General features: G+C 40.4%; 1 protein-coding gene across 5 annotated transcripts in view; it reads left to right on the plus strand.

The window, feature by feature from the left end:
• Window positions 1-11,150, plus strand: part of C2H3orf18 (chromosome 2 C3orf18 homolog) — a 504,125-nt gene extending 492,975 nt beyond the window's left edge. For 4 of the 5 annotated variants that reach the window (XM_042448831.1, XM_042448833.1, XM_042448829.1 and 1 more), the window contains 4 exons: window positions 594-999; window positions 2,953-2,978; window positions 3,728-3,857; window positions 8,109-11,150. In XM_042448831.1, coding sequence (XP_042304765.1) covers window positions 766-999; window positions 2,953-2,978; window positions 3,728-3,857; window positions 8,109-8,180 — 462 coding nt within the window. In that variant the 5' untranslated portion in view covers window positions 594-765 and the 3' untranslated portion in view covers window positions 8,181-11,150. Of the gene's footprint in view, window positions 1-542; window positions 1,000-2,952; window positions 2,979-3,727; window positions 3,858-8,108 lie in introns of those variants that run through there. The other variant, XM_042448830.1, reaches the window with a different exon arrangement.
• Window positions 11,151-18,790: the final 7,640 nt, after the last annotated feature.

Here is an 18,790-nt window from a genome sequence, read left to right on the forward strand (position 1 = left end):
TGCCCAAACTCAAAGCCGTTCTGGTATTGGGTGTTACCCGGTGCCAGGGGTGGAACTTCTGGGGGGACAGGACTTTGGGAGGTGGGACTTCCGCCCTCTGGGGGGTGGGACTTCCACGGGCAGAACTTCTCCAGAGACAGCTAAAGGCCCACAAGGGTGGGGGGAGAAGGAACAGGTGCACGCCTGTTTCTCCTCTTCCCCCGCTCTCCCGTCTCTCTGTGTGCCCTCCAAAATAGGTATGCGTGCCAGAGAGGGCACGCATGCAATAAGTTTGCCACCCCAGGCTTACATATTGCAAACTGCTTAGAGACTGTTTAGTTCAGTATGAAGTGGTATAGAAATGTAGCTGCTATTGCTATTGCTAAAACTTAAAAATATTTCAGCAGTGTTTTTTTTTTTTTTAAGAATAGAGGAAGCTTTGTACAAAAGGTGAGAAACAGCCAAACTATGATGCCATGAAGAAGGGGATTTGGCCATTTCAGGAACCTCAGAAGGCCTGAGCTGGCCCATGTGTTCTAAAGATTATTATATTTTTTTGGCAGGGGACAGAGTCAGATTCTGGTGTTTTTTTTTCCTTCTGCTTCTATTGCTAGGCCAATAGGACTTCAGTTCAGAAGAACCATTAAACATGCAATCAATCAGAAAGGGCTTAACCATCAAGATTTGTGATCGAAGAAGAGGAGAAGTGGGACTTTCATAGCTAAAAAATCTTTGTTGTTCAAGACACCAGTCAGTAAAAAACAGGACAGAAAACACTTGCTCAAGATGAATTACAGCACATCCACTGTAAACACTTTGTATCGTGGTGGTACTACCACTTCTGAATCAGACCCTGGGACAACTGTAGATGGGACTAGCTCAGAAACAACGACCATGACACCTGAAACTAGCACCTTTAACAGCACCAAAATCCCTGAAGTTGCTGGCAATGGTCCTGGCATGGGGACCATGCTGCTTTCCTTTGGCATCATCACTGTGATTGGACTGGCTGTTGCAATGGTAAGACAATGTCCTTTGATGATTCTTGCAGGAAATGGTTGACTGGGGATGGGAGTGTTGAAAGTGGAAATTATCTGAGTTAAGGGGATCCACTTTAATATTTCAAGTAGAATAAAAAATGTCTGAGGCTTAGCATATAACTACAGAGCTTTATAGCAGTTTTACTTCCATGGTTTCTTTCAAAGGATCTGCTTTCTGACAGCTGTGACTCAAAGAGTAGTCCTTTGCTCCATCAAGGAGAATACTAGTCATACACTAGTTTTTCAGCTAATCTATAAGGTGAGATATAAACATTTCAATAACACATTTTCAGTGCAACTAACGTAGACTAGTTCCACCCATATCCATTGCCTTCTTATCTACACCCAACTTGGGTGAGCTTTCAGCATTTATAACTACATAAAATATATCTGTGAAAATTATTTGAAATTCAGAATTCCTAAGGAAATAATATAATCCCTTCAAAGCCAGTGCACCCACAAAGTCACAGAAATCTGCCACATCCAGCAGTTTCTTATAGATTTGGGAACTCCATATGCTTATGGATTTCAGTGGTTTGCAAGAGTCACTCCATTCATTTCAATGGAGCCATCCGTTGCTTGTACTGTATTGTCTTTTCTTGTACATAAGATTTTGTTTTCTACAGTAAAGTACCTGGAGCTCATGTGTATATGCACACATATGAATCAAAGGACATAAACAGATCTCCAGCAAATACATAATTACAACACAGTACAGCTGTGCGATACCCCAAATGATCACCATCATCTTCATCTTTCATCCCACCTTTTCTCCTTGTTTGGGACTCAAAACAGCTTACAATAAATAAAAAAATATTGTTAAAAACACAGAATAGAAAAGTTAAAATAAGATTCGACAATTAAAATAACTAAAATAATAAATAAAAATAAAAAATTTATTTTTATACCGCCCTTCCACAGATCAGGGCGGTTTACAGCATTATAAAATACAAATCACAATATACCAATAAAAACAATACAGCAACAATATAACAATAAAAAAACCCCATTAGCCCACCCTCTTTGCCACAGAAGAGGAAGGGAGGCCCACTGGACTTTAATCGGGGAATGCTAGGTGGAAAAGAAAGGTTTTCAGGTCCTTTCTAAATTGGGCCAGGGAGGTAGTTGAGCGGAGCTCTGTGGGCAGTGTGTTCCAAAGGGCTGGGGCGGCGATGGAGAATGTCCTCCTCGTAGTGGAGGACAGCCTAGCCCCTGGCACCCTAAGGAGTTGCTGCCCAGATGTTCTGGGGGTGTGGGACGGAATGTACGGGGAGAGGCGGTCCTTCAGGTATCCTGGGCCCAAGCCATTTAGGGCTTTATAGGTCATCACCAACACCTTATATTGTGCCCGGAAACTAAAAGCAGACTGATACACATATCCTTAAAAAACACACACACCAGCACAACAGTTAGCAAGACTCAGCACATTATTTTGGTGAGATGGATCTTATATCGTCAATCATCAAAGACCTGTCAAAAGAGAAAAGTTTTACTTGTCTGTTAAAAAAAAGTAGGGAGGGTGCCAGTCTAACATGTTTGGGGAAGGGAGTTCCAGAGCCTGGAGGAAGCCACTGAGAAGACCCTCACCTCTTGTTCCCAGCAGAAGTACCTGTGAGGGTGGTAGGAAAGAAAGAAAGGCCTCCTGGGAGATCATTCCTGGGCAAGACACCTTGATCATAAAGAAATACCACAATCTTGCTAAGGTTGAAAATGCAACTAGGAAAATTGACTGTCCTGCTACTCTTTCCCCAGTAGTCAAGAGTACCATCTACTAATTCATATGTTTTCCTGGAATAGGTTTGTGTAGCTATCTCCTTTCTTAAAGTACTTATTTCTGTTATCCAGAGCTGGAGTGGAAAGAGGCAGAAGAAAGTTTACTGAAAATGTGCTTCCAACAACCAAACATTTCTGTTGTTCTTTTGTTTCCCTTCAGGTTTTGTATATCAGGAAGAGGAAACGGTAAGTACTCCCTGCCCTTGAATGCAACAGAGTTAAGCACCTAATTTCTCTACCTAGAGATTTTCCCAGATAGCGTTCATGTGTAAATAAATAAATAAAAATCTGAACCAAATGCCTTTCTAGCTTCTAATGTAAGACTGGGATTGGCAGATGTGAGGGCTTAGGGGTTGCACAGACCGCCCCTAAGGGGTGGCCTGCAGCTGCCTCTTTGCCAGATTGGTGCAGCCCTGATCTGGTTTTTCTGCGGTACAAGAAGGAGCCTTTTTTTGCCCCGGAAAGGGTGACGTAGCCACTGCACCACAGCTTTATAGCGCTCCTTTGGTGCTGCGTCATCTAAATGCAGTGCCAGAGGAACGGCATGATGCTGCACATGGTGTGCTGCAGTGCACGGCATTACGTTGGCATGAGGGCAGAGTCGGGGCCTGCACCGTATGGGTGCCACACCCCAACTCCACCCCCAGGCCAGCCTTAACGGCCCCAGTCTGCACAGGCTCTTAGAATAGGGAGTAGGAATAAGACCATGTTAAACTGTAACTCCCAGCATTCCTCATCATTAGCTATGTTGGCCGGGGTTGTTGGGATTTCCAGTCCAACAACATCTGAAGGGTTGTGTTATTCCTACTCCTTGCTTTGATTCTCCTGCCACTTAAATTCGCCCTCAGGGATGAGTAAATACTGGGAAGTTCATGTTTCTCTTTAGGACAGGCTGTACAATGGTGGAACTTTCACTCTCATTTTCCCCCTCATAGACTGGAGAAGCTACGGCACCAGCTCATGCCCATGTACAACTTTGATCCTGCTGAAGAACAAGATGAGCTGGAGCAAGAGTTGCTGGAGCATGGCAAAGATGCTGCTTCTCTGCAGGCCTCTCAGAACAAGGTATTGCTATTCTCCCAATCCACCAAACTATAAAGGTCTAAGGGGATGCATGGATCTTTATATGGCTCCAGGCTGGATTTACACTGAATCTACTGTGAGATGGCCGTGTAACCACAGCTGCTGTGTCATTGCCAGTTTTCAAAGTATATCTAGGGGTTTGAATATTTATGATCCAGTTTAGTGCCAAAAAACCCAGACTTATTTAAACAATAATGAGGTATGAGGTTTTTGCTACTCCAGAGACTAGAACTTGAAGCAATGGAATCAAGCTACAGGAAAAAAGATTGTACCTAAACATTAGGAAGAACCTTCTGACAGTAAGAGGTGTTCGACAGCAAAACATACTGCCTTAGAGAGGTCCAAAACACACTGCAGAAATAATCCAGTTTGAGAACACTTTAACTGCCCTGGCTCAGTGTTAGGGAATCCTGGGAATTGTAGTTTATTGTGGCCCCAGAGCTCTTTGACAGAGAAGTCTAAATGTCTTACAAAACTACATTTCCCAGAATTCCCTAGCATTGAGCCAGGGCAGTTAAAGTGGTCTCAAACTAGATTATTTCTGCAGTATGTTTTGGACCAGAGTGGCGAACTCTCCTTCTTTGGAAGTTTTTAAGCAAAGGCTGGAAGGCCATCTGTTGGGGGTGCTTTCATTGTGAGTTCCTGCACAGCAGGGGATTGGACTGAATGGCCCTCTAGGTCCCTTCCAAATCTATGATTTTATGAAATTGTTACTGTCTTAAGCAGTTGTCAAAGATCCAGTGCAGTGTAGTGATTTGAGGGCTGAACCACTGGGAGACCAGGGTATGATTCCTCAGCCAACCAAGGAAATTCACTCTGTGACCTTGGAAAAACCACAGTTTCTTTGAGAAAAGTGATGGCAAACCCACTGTGAACAAATCTTGTCATGAAAACCCCATGACAGGTTCATTTTAGGGCTGCCATAAATTGGAAACATATATCCGCCCTGGACAATCGTCAAAGGATGATTGATTTGTCTGGATGCAGAAGGGATAGCCACAAACACCCTTCATGCACTACTTTTATTTCATGCCTACTACATGGGAAAACCACATACAACAGGGTATAGACAATCAATAACAAAGAGTTTTATAAGACTGATAATCATCTCTCCACTCCTGACTGGTGATTCCATTTGAAAACATGTTTTATGATTGGAAGATGGACCTGTCAGTCAGATTTATTCCCTGCTCCATGTATCCACCGTGGACATTTTTAGACGAACACAATCTTTGAAAAGAATCCCTGTCCAGCCATAGAAATCTACTGAGTGACCTTGGGAAAATCACTGTCTGTCAGAGGAAAGCAGTTGCAAAACTCTGAATAAATCTTGCCAAGAATCCCCTATAATGGGGTTGCCATACGTCAAAGTCAGCACAACAAAGCAGCAATTAGATAGGTTAGTATAGGTATGGATATATATGCAGCTTCTTAATTCTTTTTCTATTTCTAGCTAAACTTGCAATTCAAACTTGTCTGTGTTTGTCCTCACCACCATTACTTACCATGTTACCAACTGAGCTTCTGCACCAAAAACAAATTCTAGAACTAAGCCTTGGTTCTCATAAAGAACTGGTGGGAGGAAGGGATAGAGGAACATTTTAGCTGATTTCATAGAGGTCTTTTTTTCCTCCCTGCCAATTTTTCTTTGAAAGCTCAGCCAGCATGGATAAGAAGAGCCGGTATGTTTCTGTGGAAGTGGTGTGATCTATATAGAGTAGACTCCTTTTTGTGTTATAACCCTTCCTCATATAGTATAGAAATTGTAGTTGTTTTGGAGAATTTCTCATAGCTTGTGTTTAATGGCTGAAACAGACGTAGACCACCATGAGCCAAGAAGCTGTTTATTTTCTGTTAATTTCCATATTGAAAAGCATATTGAGAGCTGTGGACCAGAAATCAGTTCTGCAGAAAATACCAATGTTTAGTATAAATATTAAAAAAAAGGCAAAGTGGAAGAAATACAAATAGCACATGTGCGCACACACACATACAGAGAGAGGCAGGCAGGACTTGAGCTTCGCAAGGTAATTTTGGAAGGGCTAAGTATCTGAATTGATCTCCAAGGGCAGTGGTTCTTTTCCAGACTAGAAGCTTGCCAGAGTGCTAGTGAAAACTTGACAAGAACATAGGCCAATAGCCAGAGATCAGGACATAAATCATCTATTTGAAGAGCAATAAAAGATTGGTAATAAAATTTCAACTCCATTAGCAGAGGCAAAGTAATTTCTATAGAGATTTAGGCTATCTCTGACCTGTGTGAGGCCATTGGCCCCTTTCCTAGGCTAAAATATTGACTTTCTCAAGAAATTGCTGTAATGTTACATCTGGGGAAAAAAATTAGGTGCTGTGTAGTATAATCTTTGCCTAATGAAGAAGTCAATGAAGCTTCAAAAGCTTGCATGATGTATTTTATGGTTTTTTAGTTGGTCCAATAAAGGTATTGCTTTTTTATGGATTTTGTTGGACTTTTCTGCATGGCCAACACACCTACCCCTGAATATGTTGCTTGGTTCTGAACATTAGGTGCTGTGTAGTATAATCTACTGAATTTAACTGCAATAAGGAAACTTTATACAAGAGGGAACCAAGGAACTGGGACATATCTCTTTGTAGAGCAAGTATCAGTAGATAGTAAACAAAGACAATGATCAAGGGGTATTGCTCCAGAGTTGTTTTTTAATGGGGCAAACCATAGGTTTTCATAGTCCCACAGGCAAGATTTTGTGTCTAGCTTCCAGTACACTCTCCACACCCTCTTTGCCCAAAGGCAAATCCATTCTCTCTGTAATGGATATCTGCCCCAGTCTTCCTTATCCTCTGTCACTGGAGTCGAAGTCAAGAATCATGAAAGTAGCAGTAGCAACTCCTGTTACATGTTTTTGGGGTCCTCTTTTTCTCTATTCGTGCATCCTTTCCCCATAACAATGATTTTGACTGCTTCCTACCTCATGGATTTTCCAACAGGAAAATACTAGTTCAAGGCTGAATGTTAAGATCACCTGAATGATAACACACACATCTTTTAAGAATGTGGCTCACTATATGGCTGTCATTCTGAGATTATCCTTTAAACATTTCAACCAATGGTGCTGAATACAAATGTGACATCTTGCAGGTGTTACGATGCCATGTGAAAGCAAAGTACATAAATTATAAATGTCTAATTCATTTTCTTAGTTCCAGCTAAAGCTAGAACCCCAGCCTGACTAAGGCTGAGAGCTCCAGCCTGACTAAGGTGCAAAACACACTGCAGAAATAATCCAGTTTGAGAGCACTTTAACTGCCCTGGTTCAATGCTAGGGAATTCTGGGAAATGTAGTTTTATGAGACATTCATCCTTCTCTGTCAGAGAGCTCTGGGGCCACAATAAACTACAATTCCCAGGATTTCCTAGCACTGAGTGAGGGCAGTTAAATCAATCTGAAACTGGATTATTTCTGGAATATGTTTTGGACCTAAGTTTTAAAATCCTTGGGGGAGGGTTTTCTCTCAGTCCCACCAGAGTCACAGACCTGTCTGATGGGGACCCATGAAAGGGCCTTCTCAGCTGTTGCTCCCACTCTGTGGAATTTTTTTGTATAGGAGGCTACCCTGGCTGGTCTCTGCTCTCTTTCTACCAGCAGGTGAATATCTTTTTAAACAGACTGCTTATTTAATTAATCTTTAACTTTTTATTTTTAGTTTTATAGTTGTATAGGTTGAGTCTACCTTGTCTGAAATGCTTGGGACCAGAAGTGTTTTGGATTTTGGATTTTGGGGGATTTTAGAATATATGCAGATACATAATGAGGTATCTTGGAAATGGGACCCAAGCCTAACCATGGAAATCATTTATGTTTCATATACATTTTATACACATCACCTGCGGGTAATTTTATACATAATATTTTTAATAATTATGTGCATGGAACAAAGCTTGTGTACACTGAACCATGAGAATGTAAAGCTGTCACTATCTCAACCAACTAGATTTCAGCATTCCAGATAAGCGATACTCAACCTGTACTTTGTTGTTAATGTATGCTGTAAACCACCTTGGATTTTATATTGGGAAAATAAATAAATAAATAGAATAAGTGGGATTTAACTACTTACTTGTTGACTCACCATTGAGCAACTGAGTCAGTGGGTGTATGCTAATTAGGACTGGCCAATAAAGTTCAAGCCACACATTTGCTCTAATTTTTTTATTGTGTGTTTTCCTTTCATATCCCTCTGTTTTTGTTATAGACAAACCAAGGGGTGCTCCAGAGACCTAATCGCCTTGTGTTCACAGATGTTGCAAATGCCATCAATGCATGAACAGTGCTTCCTCAATTTGAGACATGAGAGAAGAATGCCAACCAATTAGCAACTTAACATGGATGATGACCTTTTCTTCTGGCTGGGAGAAATTTCTGTGAACCAACATATTTCAGAAACGTAAACACTGTTGGTGCTTCTGTTGCCATTCAGGTGCCCCACATGACTACACTCTAAGTTTGATTGGTAACACTGATACCATGCTGTGTGCAATAGAAGATGTGAGGGTATTTGTAGATTAATTGGTCAGAATATTTATAGTGACAGTTAAGTGATGGAACCCAGAGAATCAATTTCTTAGACCTTCCTCTCTTGGGTTGTTATGAGAGTATCCTAACTACAGAGTTCTGCAGGCAGACGTAAACCAGTGCATACAATAGACTGAAAAGATGACTCCCATTGCCTGTTATGTGAGATTAACTTCCTGTCTGGGAGCCTGCGCAACTGTTTGTTGCCATAAACACAAAATGTCATCTCAGGGCATCTGTAGGGGCAACTGGTTGTTCCACCTGATGTTCCTAATGTGTAGTAGAAGCTGTCCTTAAGCATGATCACAAGGTCCAGAAATGATGCTTTGGAGCCTTATAATTGGTTTTTCCACTACCAGTAACTACAGTAGTTGCTCTTAGGGAAGTTATAAGTTTGGGAGATGCTGCTGTTGATGGTGATCAGCTTCTGTGTTGTGTGAGGTGCAGGGAGAAGAACTTTTATTCATCAAATCCACCAACCCTTCTGAGCACTAATTGATACTTAGTCTTGGAAGTAAATATCTTAGAAGTAGGACCAGCAATATTCGCACGTAGATTCAAGGTCATTCACCAGATCCTTCTTCATCCAAGGACAGGGAGTCTTGGTTGAAGAGCAATCATTTATGGATGAATACTGGGTCCACATGCATGTTCTCATGTAGACATAACAATCAGAAACTAATTGTATATGTAACAATCAGAAACCAATTCTTTACACAGAATGTGTAAACCTGCATTTGTTTGCTACCAGGGGTCTGCTACATACGTACATATATATTCCATTTTAAAGTAGGCAAGAACATTGCAAACAAAGCAAAAGAAAAAAAGACAGGGTGATGTTGTACTTCTACCGACTTATTTTGACCTTAGTTGGCTTGTCTAGTTTTCCATGCTTAAACACCCTCCCCCCAACATTTGGTGACTATTTAAAGCCAGATTTAAAGTGAATTACCTTCCATTCCTTTAAAAACTACGTATTTAATGTTGCTTTCCCATTTGTTGTGGAAGTTGATATGTTAATTAATTTATTTATTAAGGTAGTTGAAATCCTACCTTTCCATTAAAAAAAAGATGGTGCCCAAATGGTTAGCAGCTGGGTTTTCTTTCACTCAAGTTTTGGCAGGGAGCATGGGGCCAAGATTATAGTTATACAGGTGTGTAGTGGTGTGTGTTGAGCTCAGAACTCCCACACTAACTTTGTACCAGAATCTCTCTGTACCTTAGAGTTTAAAGAAACATTCAGATCTTTCTCACAGAAGCTTATGATGCTTGCTTCACTTCACTTCCCACTGATAGCTTACAAACTCAGGAAACTTGCAGCACCAGTCAGCTTTGCTTTAGTTCATTACTGCATCTTTTGTAGTATGCTTATGGTTCTGCCCAAGCCCTCAGGTTATTTATTTATTTATGTATTTATTCATTCATATTTTAAAATTCAGTGTCTTTCCATTTTTACATTGGAGGAGGCAAAGAAAGTCACCATTACATTAAATAGCTATAATGAATTAGTAAGAGGGAGAAGCATGGCAAGCATAATGAATCATGAAAGGGAAAAACAATGCTGGTTTTGGACCTTCTTTGTGGGAAGTGTTTGTTGTTCTCATATGTCAACAATATGGAAGGAGGGAGGCAACAAATCTCATACTTGGGAGCTGGTAGGTTAAAATCCCTTCTGTTAACCATGATCACTGTGAAAATCAATGTCTTAAGAAGACATAAGCAACACATTCTATTCTGTTCCTTCTCTGAATGCCCCCCTCCAGTAACGTGTAGCAAACAGTTTATAATGGGGGAAGTGGCACATTCAAGCAGAAAAAATTAGATGGGGGAAAGGAACTGCTGGCTCATGGATAGCCTGATCCAGCTCACAGAGAGTCCAAGGAGTGCCTCACTCTGTTCCTAAAGGTCTGCCCCTGGAGCGAGATTCTTGAACTGTGTCTCAGTGCTAAGGCTCAAGATAATGTACTGTAAGTGAAGATGTTTGTGGGGAGTTAACTAGTTTTGTGCTGTTGGAAACCCATCCAAAAACCATTGGAGGAGTGGTGAGGCAAGTGCAGTCTGATGCAAGCAGGGTTTTATGCTGAGAGGTATGAAGTGGTTTGCTTGTTGATGTTTGTGAGTGTGTGCGTGCGTGCATGAGAGAGAGAGAGAAAGAGAATATAAATTTGTATATATATATATGCCTATATCTTGGCTCTTCTCTTTTGTGCTCCTAATGCAGCTAAGAAAAGCACCTCCATCCTAGTTTTGTCAGTCTCTTCTTGAAACTGAAATGGGAAACAGGACCCCCTCCCCCTTGTCACCATCCATCCATCAATCATATTCTCAACCCAGTTTCTCTTTCCTCCTTGCTTAAGAGTGCTTGTTTGACATATTTATTTTGTGCAAGAGCAAGGCTTTAAATCACATGAGACTGGATCTATCTGACAGATGCAAGACACTCAGCTGTCACTCTGATGAGTTAGTGGTGTGATCTATGCAATGCATGCATCTGTATATCAGTGCTATGGGTGTATTGTCACTTAATGGTTTTATCAATGCATGCAGTTTGTCAGTCAGAAGTGGAGTCTGCTCTAGGCCTGCAAAATGATTGTGTGGAGATCTATTAGACACTTGGCTGGCTGTGTGAATGTATGCCCTGCCTAATTCCATAAAATGGAACTTCTGTTCTGATTTCAATCTTCTTACTCATCGTCTTGCCTTTTGCGATATATATATATATATATATATATATATATATATATATATATATATTTTTAGGAAGATGGGATTATAATGAAACCTTTCAAGACCTTTCCTCAGGGCTTTCATGCAAACATGAGCAACTCAGTTCCTTCCAACAGCCCTATTTAACATCCCTTTTGAACAAGAAAAAGAACTCAGTTCAATCTAAGGTTCACAGTTGACCCTAATTAACCTTTTTTCCTCTCTTACAGTTCTGCACTACAAAATAATAAGTCAGGCTGCATTGCATGGAGGAGAGGGAGAGGAGACTATAACTTCCATCATCACTTGCATTGGCAATGTAGGATGTAGCTAATGGGAGGTTGAACCCAGCAACATTTGGGGGCTCACCATTGGCAGGTGGCATCTTCCATGTTAGTGGAACAGTAAACCGGTTCTGAGTTTTAATCATGATTTGAAAGGAGCTGTCTAAGGTACTGAAGTCTATCCCCCAAATAGATTCAGCATCTTGGATAGTATCTTCAAAGCTGAGACTAGGACCTGGAATAGATTTGCAATCCCACTAACATGGAAATTGTCAACAGTCACAGAGGCTGGTATGAAGTGAAGGAGATGGAAGAAGCAAACCCAGTTCCAGGCTGTGGTAAGATGGCTTTTCTTTGTGGATTTTTGTTTAGGGTCCATACACTCCTGATTCAAAATGCTTTGGAGGCTGTGGGTTCTCTCTGCAGAAATTGACAATTTGGCCTCTGAGAATGACACCTCTCTAGCGGGTAGCATCTGGGCCAATTCTCAAGCACTTTTAGGCTTTGCAGAGGTGCCATGGTTAAATATGATTGGTATTTCCTCCCCCTGCTTCTTTCTTTTTCACAATGATTTCATTGCTTCTCTAAGTATTCTCATCACTGAAGCAAAAAAGAAAGAATGAAAAGCGCAACTGGAAGATGTAATGTGTTTCCCAAAGGCAACAATATACTCCATGAAGTGCCATTAACTGAAATTCTTGCAATTCTCAGGCACTTGAAAGCACAGTGATTAACTTGCTGCATATATGGTATGAGCATGAGCTTTCTTGTTCATGGGCTATTTCTGCAAAAGAGACAATCGAGCATCATCTTTTGATCAACATGTCCAAATGGCTGTGGATTCTGGAATTTTTAGTCCAAAAGCTCTGAAAGGTGCCAGGGTGTGATATAAGTAGTTCTTGTCCTTCCTGGGCAGGGAGGGACTGGCCTAAACCCAATTGTTAGTCTCAGAACAGACTTGTTGATTCATCAGAAACTTGGTAAGCAGACTCTTGTGTAAAGTCCATTGATTCAATTGGTCTACTCTAATAGGGACTCAAAACTGGATTTAGACAAGTGGCTGGTGATTCTCTGTTTCTTTCACTCTGCAACCTCTGCCCTCTGTTGAAGGCTCCATGGCAAGCTAGTGCTGATGACTTTACCAAAAGAGAGGGGCCAGTGTGTGTCTGTGTATGTTTGCGTGTGTGTGTTGGGCTTGTGCCACAGTATTCTTCTAATGCAATATCCCTTTCTTATAGGGTACTTGAAGTATCTGCATAATTGTAGGATAACTGTTACAATAATATGTACTTGTATTTGAGATATTATTAAAATATTTATGTGAAATCAAGTATGATTTTTGCTTGCTCCTCTTCCCTCTCCCCCACTGTTTCTGAATAATTTCCCTTCCTAAATGGATATTCAGTAGTGGAAACTCATTCTTTTTAAGCAATAGGTTTCTGTAGATCCCTTAACTAACAGCTATAACAGGCTGTGATGGGCCAGTCAAAAGGAAGCAATCCTTGATTCTTTCTCTGGTTTGCTGATTTATTACCAAAGAAGGGTTTGATGTGAGTATTTATATTCCTTGCCCTTTCCCCAAAACTGGGGCATAAAGCAACTTACAAAAATTAAAACAGAAACAGATAAATATATATATATGTAAAATATGCAAAGATATAACAAGAACACTGACCGCAAGAATGCTGGTTTCAGTAGGCTTAGGGAAATACTGTGTGAGATCCCATGGCCAGAAATGTTCAAAGAGAAGGGAGTTCATAGTGCATGGCAGTTTTGTAAAGTGCAGATGCAAACAGTTCTAATGAGGAAGAAAAGAGGGAGGTGTCTAAAAAGAAATAATCAGGGTGGATGTAACAAGAACCATCAGAAGAGCTGAGATTTAAGAGATACGTATAAAAAATGGAAGTAGGGGGAAATCACCAATGAGGAATACAAACGAATTGCCAAACGTTTAGGGTAAAAGTCAGAAAATCTAAAGCTTAGAATAAGATCAGGCACAGTAGAGAGGTTAAAAATTAAATTTAAAAAGTTTTGGGCTATGTTTGGAGCAAGAGGAAGGACAAAGATATGGGAGGGTCACCGCTTAGAGAAGATGGTGAAATGCTATTTGGGGACAAGAGAAAGTCAATCTATTCAATACTTTCTATGCTTCAGTCTTCTAAAAGTAAACCACTACTTAAACTAGTGAAAATAAGACAAACGATTCAGTACAGCGACTACAGGCCAGAAAAGAGAAAGAGTAAGTAAAGGGATATTTAAGTACTCTAAATGAATTTGTGGCTGTTACCACAATGCAGAAATAAAGCAGTTTCATATGACTCATTTCCATGTCTCAGTGCTATGGAATTCTGGGATTTGTAGTTTGGTGGGGGCACCAGAGCTCTACAACAGGGAAGGGTAAATATCTCACAAAATTAAAATTTCATAATTCCATAGTAGTGAATAATGTCAGTTAAAATGGTGTCAAACTGCAGTTTATTTCCACAGTGTGGATGCACTAAAGGATCATTATTATTATTATTATTATTAACCTTTATTTATAAAGCGCTGTAAATTTACGCAGCGCTGTACATACAATCTTTTTAATTGGACGGTTCCCTGCCCTCAGGCTTACAATCTAACAAGACACGACACAAAAGGAGAAAGGAGTGGTGGTGGGGAAGGGAAGGGATCATTCAGATGTAAGAACCAATCAATAATTTCTGAGAATTCTTGGAGGAGAGGAAAGGTGCCAGAATATGGCTATGTTGGATGAAGGATCTCATTATGACATATAGAAATAACTGGATGCAATTATGTATATTTGAAAATGTAAAAATAAAGTATATTTTAAAAGGCAGGAAATGAAAATGTTATATCACACTATTACAGTTCCCAAATGCCTGATAGATTTAAAAGAACAACAACCCCTTCACATGCGTACAAAAGAACAAAGAGGCTCCATAGGAAGGGAGTACCAGTACCTGGGAAGGCCCCGTTCTAATCAGATATGCCTGTGAGGTTTGCCTGACCCAAAGAAGGGCCTCTCTTGAAGATCTCAAACCTGGTTCTTCAAATATGGTTCTTCAGATAGCCTGGCAAAAACCATAAAGGACTTTATAGGTTATAAATGAGCACCTTGAATTGTACCTGGAAAGAGACTGATAGCCAGTGGAGATGTAACAAGGGAGCTGTGTTCCTCGTGTAATGAGGTAATCAACAGTCTGGCTTCAGCTCTTTGGACGGCTTGACGTTTCTGAGCACTTTTCAAGGGCAGACACATGTAGAATATTTTGCAGTGATCCAAACTGGATTTGGGCCATTTGCAATGTTGGCCTCTCCAGAAGATACTGGACTAGAGCTTCCATCAGCCCTAGGCAGCATAACCGATAATGAGGAATACTGGGCAATGTAGTTTAGCAAGCCTGGTTAGTACTGGGTTGGTAGACCACCAAGAAATACCAGGGATCTTCTGGCTGAGCTAGGAAAGAAGGCTACCCAAAACTTCCGAGGGGCACTACCAAGTCAGTGTTGAAAATACTAGGCTAGCATATACTGTGAACAGGTAACATCAAGCCTCACTCATTCCTGGATATCACTTGAATATGCTCCTTTGTCAGGTGTGTGCATGGACGCACATGGACATTACAATCACATTTTACATTTAAGGTGTGCACTTAACACAAGTGCATGGTGCAAACTTAATAAATCTACAAGCGGACAGCTCAGATGTATATTTTTCATTGCATTCCCTTTGAGCCAGTTATTCAGTTGGACCATTTTCCTATATTGGACTGTCCTCATCCTCTTTGTATAAACACATGCTTTTGTCAGCTCAAGCAGTCAAGGTTTGCTGCTTTATGATGTGCAAATGTCCTGCACTCCCACTGTGCTTATCATATCAAGTAGGGAAGCACAAAGTCCAACCAAACTGGAAGCCAAAAGGTGGTGTTGGAGATACAGGTTTATTAACAGTAAACTCAAAGAACCAACCTTGTAAAAAGCTTTAAAAAATAAAATAAAAAGACCAAGATCAGCTATCAGAACAGCCCAGACTTTTAGACCTCAGATGAAAGAGGTCCTGTCTTTCTTCTGCCTCCTCACAAACAGTGGCATTTTAAATGCATTAAACCCATTTAATCTGGCTGTTTGGGGCTTGCTGCAATTTAAGATTTCAACTTCAGAAGGAAGTCCAGGCATCTTTAGGTATAATGCTTTGATCTAGGCCCATATGCAAACTGCACATGAATAGTGGTAAAACATTCAGAACTAAAAAAAACCCTAAGCCATACACCAATCTATTAAAGCCAGAGCCTCAATACACACAAAGGTGTGTGTAAATTATTCAAAGGTGCAAATGTTTAAAGACACAAACAAGTATTTAAATCTAGTTTTCTTGTTTTTGCTTGTTTACAGGCCTGTTATAGAGACCTCTTCTATTAAGGTTGCTGGGAAAGAAACCAAAAGATAGAAAATAAGAAAAACAATGGACAAAAACAAGAGTTTCTGCCTCTTGCAAAACTTGGGCTCACTCAATGCAGTTAGTTAGCATTACATTTTTATGAAATGTACTACCTAAAATGAATGAATTAAGTGTAGGGATAGAATTCTTCACTGACACTCCTCTTGAAGGAAGCAATTGTAATTTTAGCAATTTTCTTCTCATTGCGAGAAAATCTTCAAAAAATGTGCATTTAAACTCATCATTTGCAGTTTGAGACATATTCTTCATATAATTGACATGTGGTTGTTTTGCACAGAAAATAGTATTTTCTCCAGAAATAGCATTTTCTGCACAGAAAATAGTATGTAGAGGAAACAGCATTTCTATGTTTTCTGCAGAGAAAACAACAATATTATTTGCTGTACAGAAAAATGCTGTTTCCTGTGCAAAATAGCCATGTGCAAACTTTAGAATAAGTGCTGAACTACTATGACAAGTCAGAATTTTTCTTGTCACTGTTTCTTGACATTTGAGAAACACATTTTCAAGCCTTTTCTTTTTCTTTTTTGGAATGTTCTTCCGGTTTCACTTAGATGTCTTTGAAAGGAGGTAGCTGCACAAATATGCAGTGGATTACTCTCTCAATACCTGCTAGGCTTCAATCACAGTTTGTGTAATGATGTCCCTGGGGCCACAGAGTTGCAGACTTCAGTTCACTCTTGCTGTTCTTCTGTTGGTAAGCTCATTGGAGCAAGAGAAAAATGCCATCCATGTTCTGGATTTGTTTATAGGAAAGTGTTGGATCCACTAGATCCAAAGTTCCCAGCACATGCCTTAATAAGGGGCAAAATAAAATAAAATATTTCAGTGCTTGTGCTAGCATGCTTAGTTTCCTGCAATCCTCCTACCAGCAGTGCTTTGGATTGGATGGGTCAGCCACCATCAAATCACCCCCCTCCCCTTTTGGATCACTCTGATAGCCATGATTGCTCTGTAGTGGAATCTCCAAATTTCGGGAGGCAATGTTGGTGTGTGTGGGGAGGGGCAGAGTATTGTTATACCTTCAATCCCTGCTTGTAGGCTTCTGAGAGGTATCTAGTTGGCCACTGTGATACCAAAGAAGATCGCTTAAAGGGCCTTTGGTTCAATCCCACAAGGGTCCTTCTGTGTATGGTTGCCATTTTCCATCTTATTATATGGGTAGGAAGCATTAGAATAGATGGCTATATTTATTCCAGCCCCCCTCCCATTGCTCAGATGCTGTGCCTCAGGGGTGCACAATAAGCAGAACCTTACATGCAGTTCCCAAAGATCACAGCTAACCAGCACTGTTGTCAGCATTTGACTCGCTCACTGAAGAAAGAGCCATCTGTATTATTCTGCATGAATGGACTCAAAGGTATCTCTTCTCTCCCAGGAAAGAAAGAGGATTTGTGGGTGAGGTGTAGCCTCTATTACCTCAGCTACATCACATGTGGCCACTGGACTGAGAAGGTTGTGTATGTCTGCTCCATTGTTCTTATGGCTGGGGTGGAGAACTGCAATAAGTCTGCCTGGCCATCATTTGCATTGTGATACCACAGAGCAAATGGATGACAGCTTCCAATGGGTAAGAGCTATGCTCATGGTGCTGGGTATAGGGTATCCATGTCTGTGGTTCAAGGCCTCTTTGGTCTGTGATTTTTAAAAAATATATAAAAAAAATATATCTGCTGTCATACTTCAGAGTTGAAACTGATCACCCCTTGCAGAAACTTTTTTTTTTTTACAATATGGTGTATCATGACAGATCAGTGTTTGTTCACAGGAAGATTACTTCAATTTCCAGTAAGCATCTTGATTTCCTATATAAACAGCATCAGACTAGCACGGTCATTTTTATGCTCTTGGACATCTGGGCTTAAAATGTCACCATGGGTCTTTACTAGACCAAAGAAGAAAGCATAAATAGAATTGAAGGACACATCCTAGTTTGCTTTTCCTGTACTTCTTGAAATGTTGTAATTTATATCGGGGTGGCCCTCCAAATTGTGAGACTGCATCTCCCAGCATTCCTGATGATTGGCTTGGCTGAGTAGAGCTGATGGGGGATGGGGTGCAACAGCATTGGCCATACATTCCCCACTCTGGTTTTATACAGATTATTCTTTGTCTGCAATAACAGCAACAACCGTCCTCTGAATTGCTATTACGACAATCCAGTAGCAGTAACTTGATAACTACAAAAGGAAATGGAAGCAGATAGAGAAGTTAGAGAACCAGATTTTGACCTAGGAAAGTAATTTTAGGAAAAATAATGTGCCCTTGATATCCACTGTGGTTTGGTTCCAGAACCCCCCATAGATACCAAAATCTGTGGATGATCAAGTCCTATTATATACAATGGTGGAGTAAAATGTCCCTTATATAAAATGGCAAAGCAAAGGTTTGCTTTTTGCAATTAAAAAAAAAATATTTTCAAGCCCTAGATTTTTAATGTTTTGTCTGTGAACCACTTTGGGTCCTTCCGGGGAGAAAGTTGGCATATAAATGAAATAAATAAATAAATAAATAAATAAATAAATAAATAAAATATAGCCTCTAGCCTGCAAGATGTTATTTTCTATGCGGTTCAGGTCAGAGCAGAAAATGATCTGAGCACACTTTCTAGGAAATCTCCTGGGTATTAAGTGGAGTCACTGAGCGAACACTTAGGATCATGTTTCCTCATTAAATCAAATCACTAGCCTTGCTTTCTGGGGACATGATCATTCTATATATAACACAAGACACAAAGCTGAGTGTAAAGGCTTGAAAAGAACATAGTGTGGGCTTCATTTCACACAAATGCAGGTGAGATCTCATAATCCTTTCTCAGTCAAAGCCTACAATTTCAAAAGTGAACCTTGTGAGAGATAAGTTATAGCACTGGGAAAACACGCACAAAACAAGTGACACCAGTAATGGCGG

Source organism: Sceloporus undulatus, chromosome 2, assembly GCF_019175285.1.
Source record: "Sceloporus undulatus isolate JIND9_A2432 ecotype Alabama chromosome 2, SceUnd_v1.1, whole genome shotgun sequence".
NCBI classification, from domain to species: Eukaryota; Metazoa; Chordata; class Lepidosauria; order Squamata; family Phrynosomatidae; genus Sceloporus; species Sceloporus undulatus.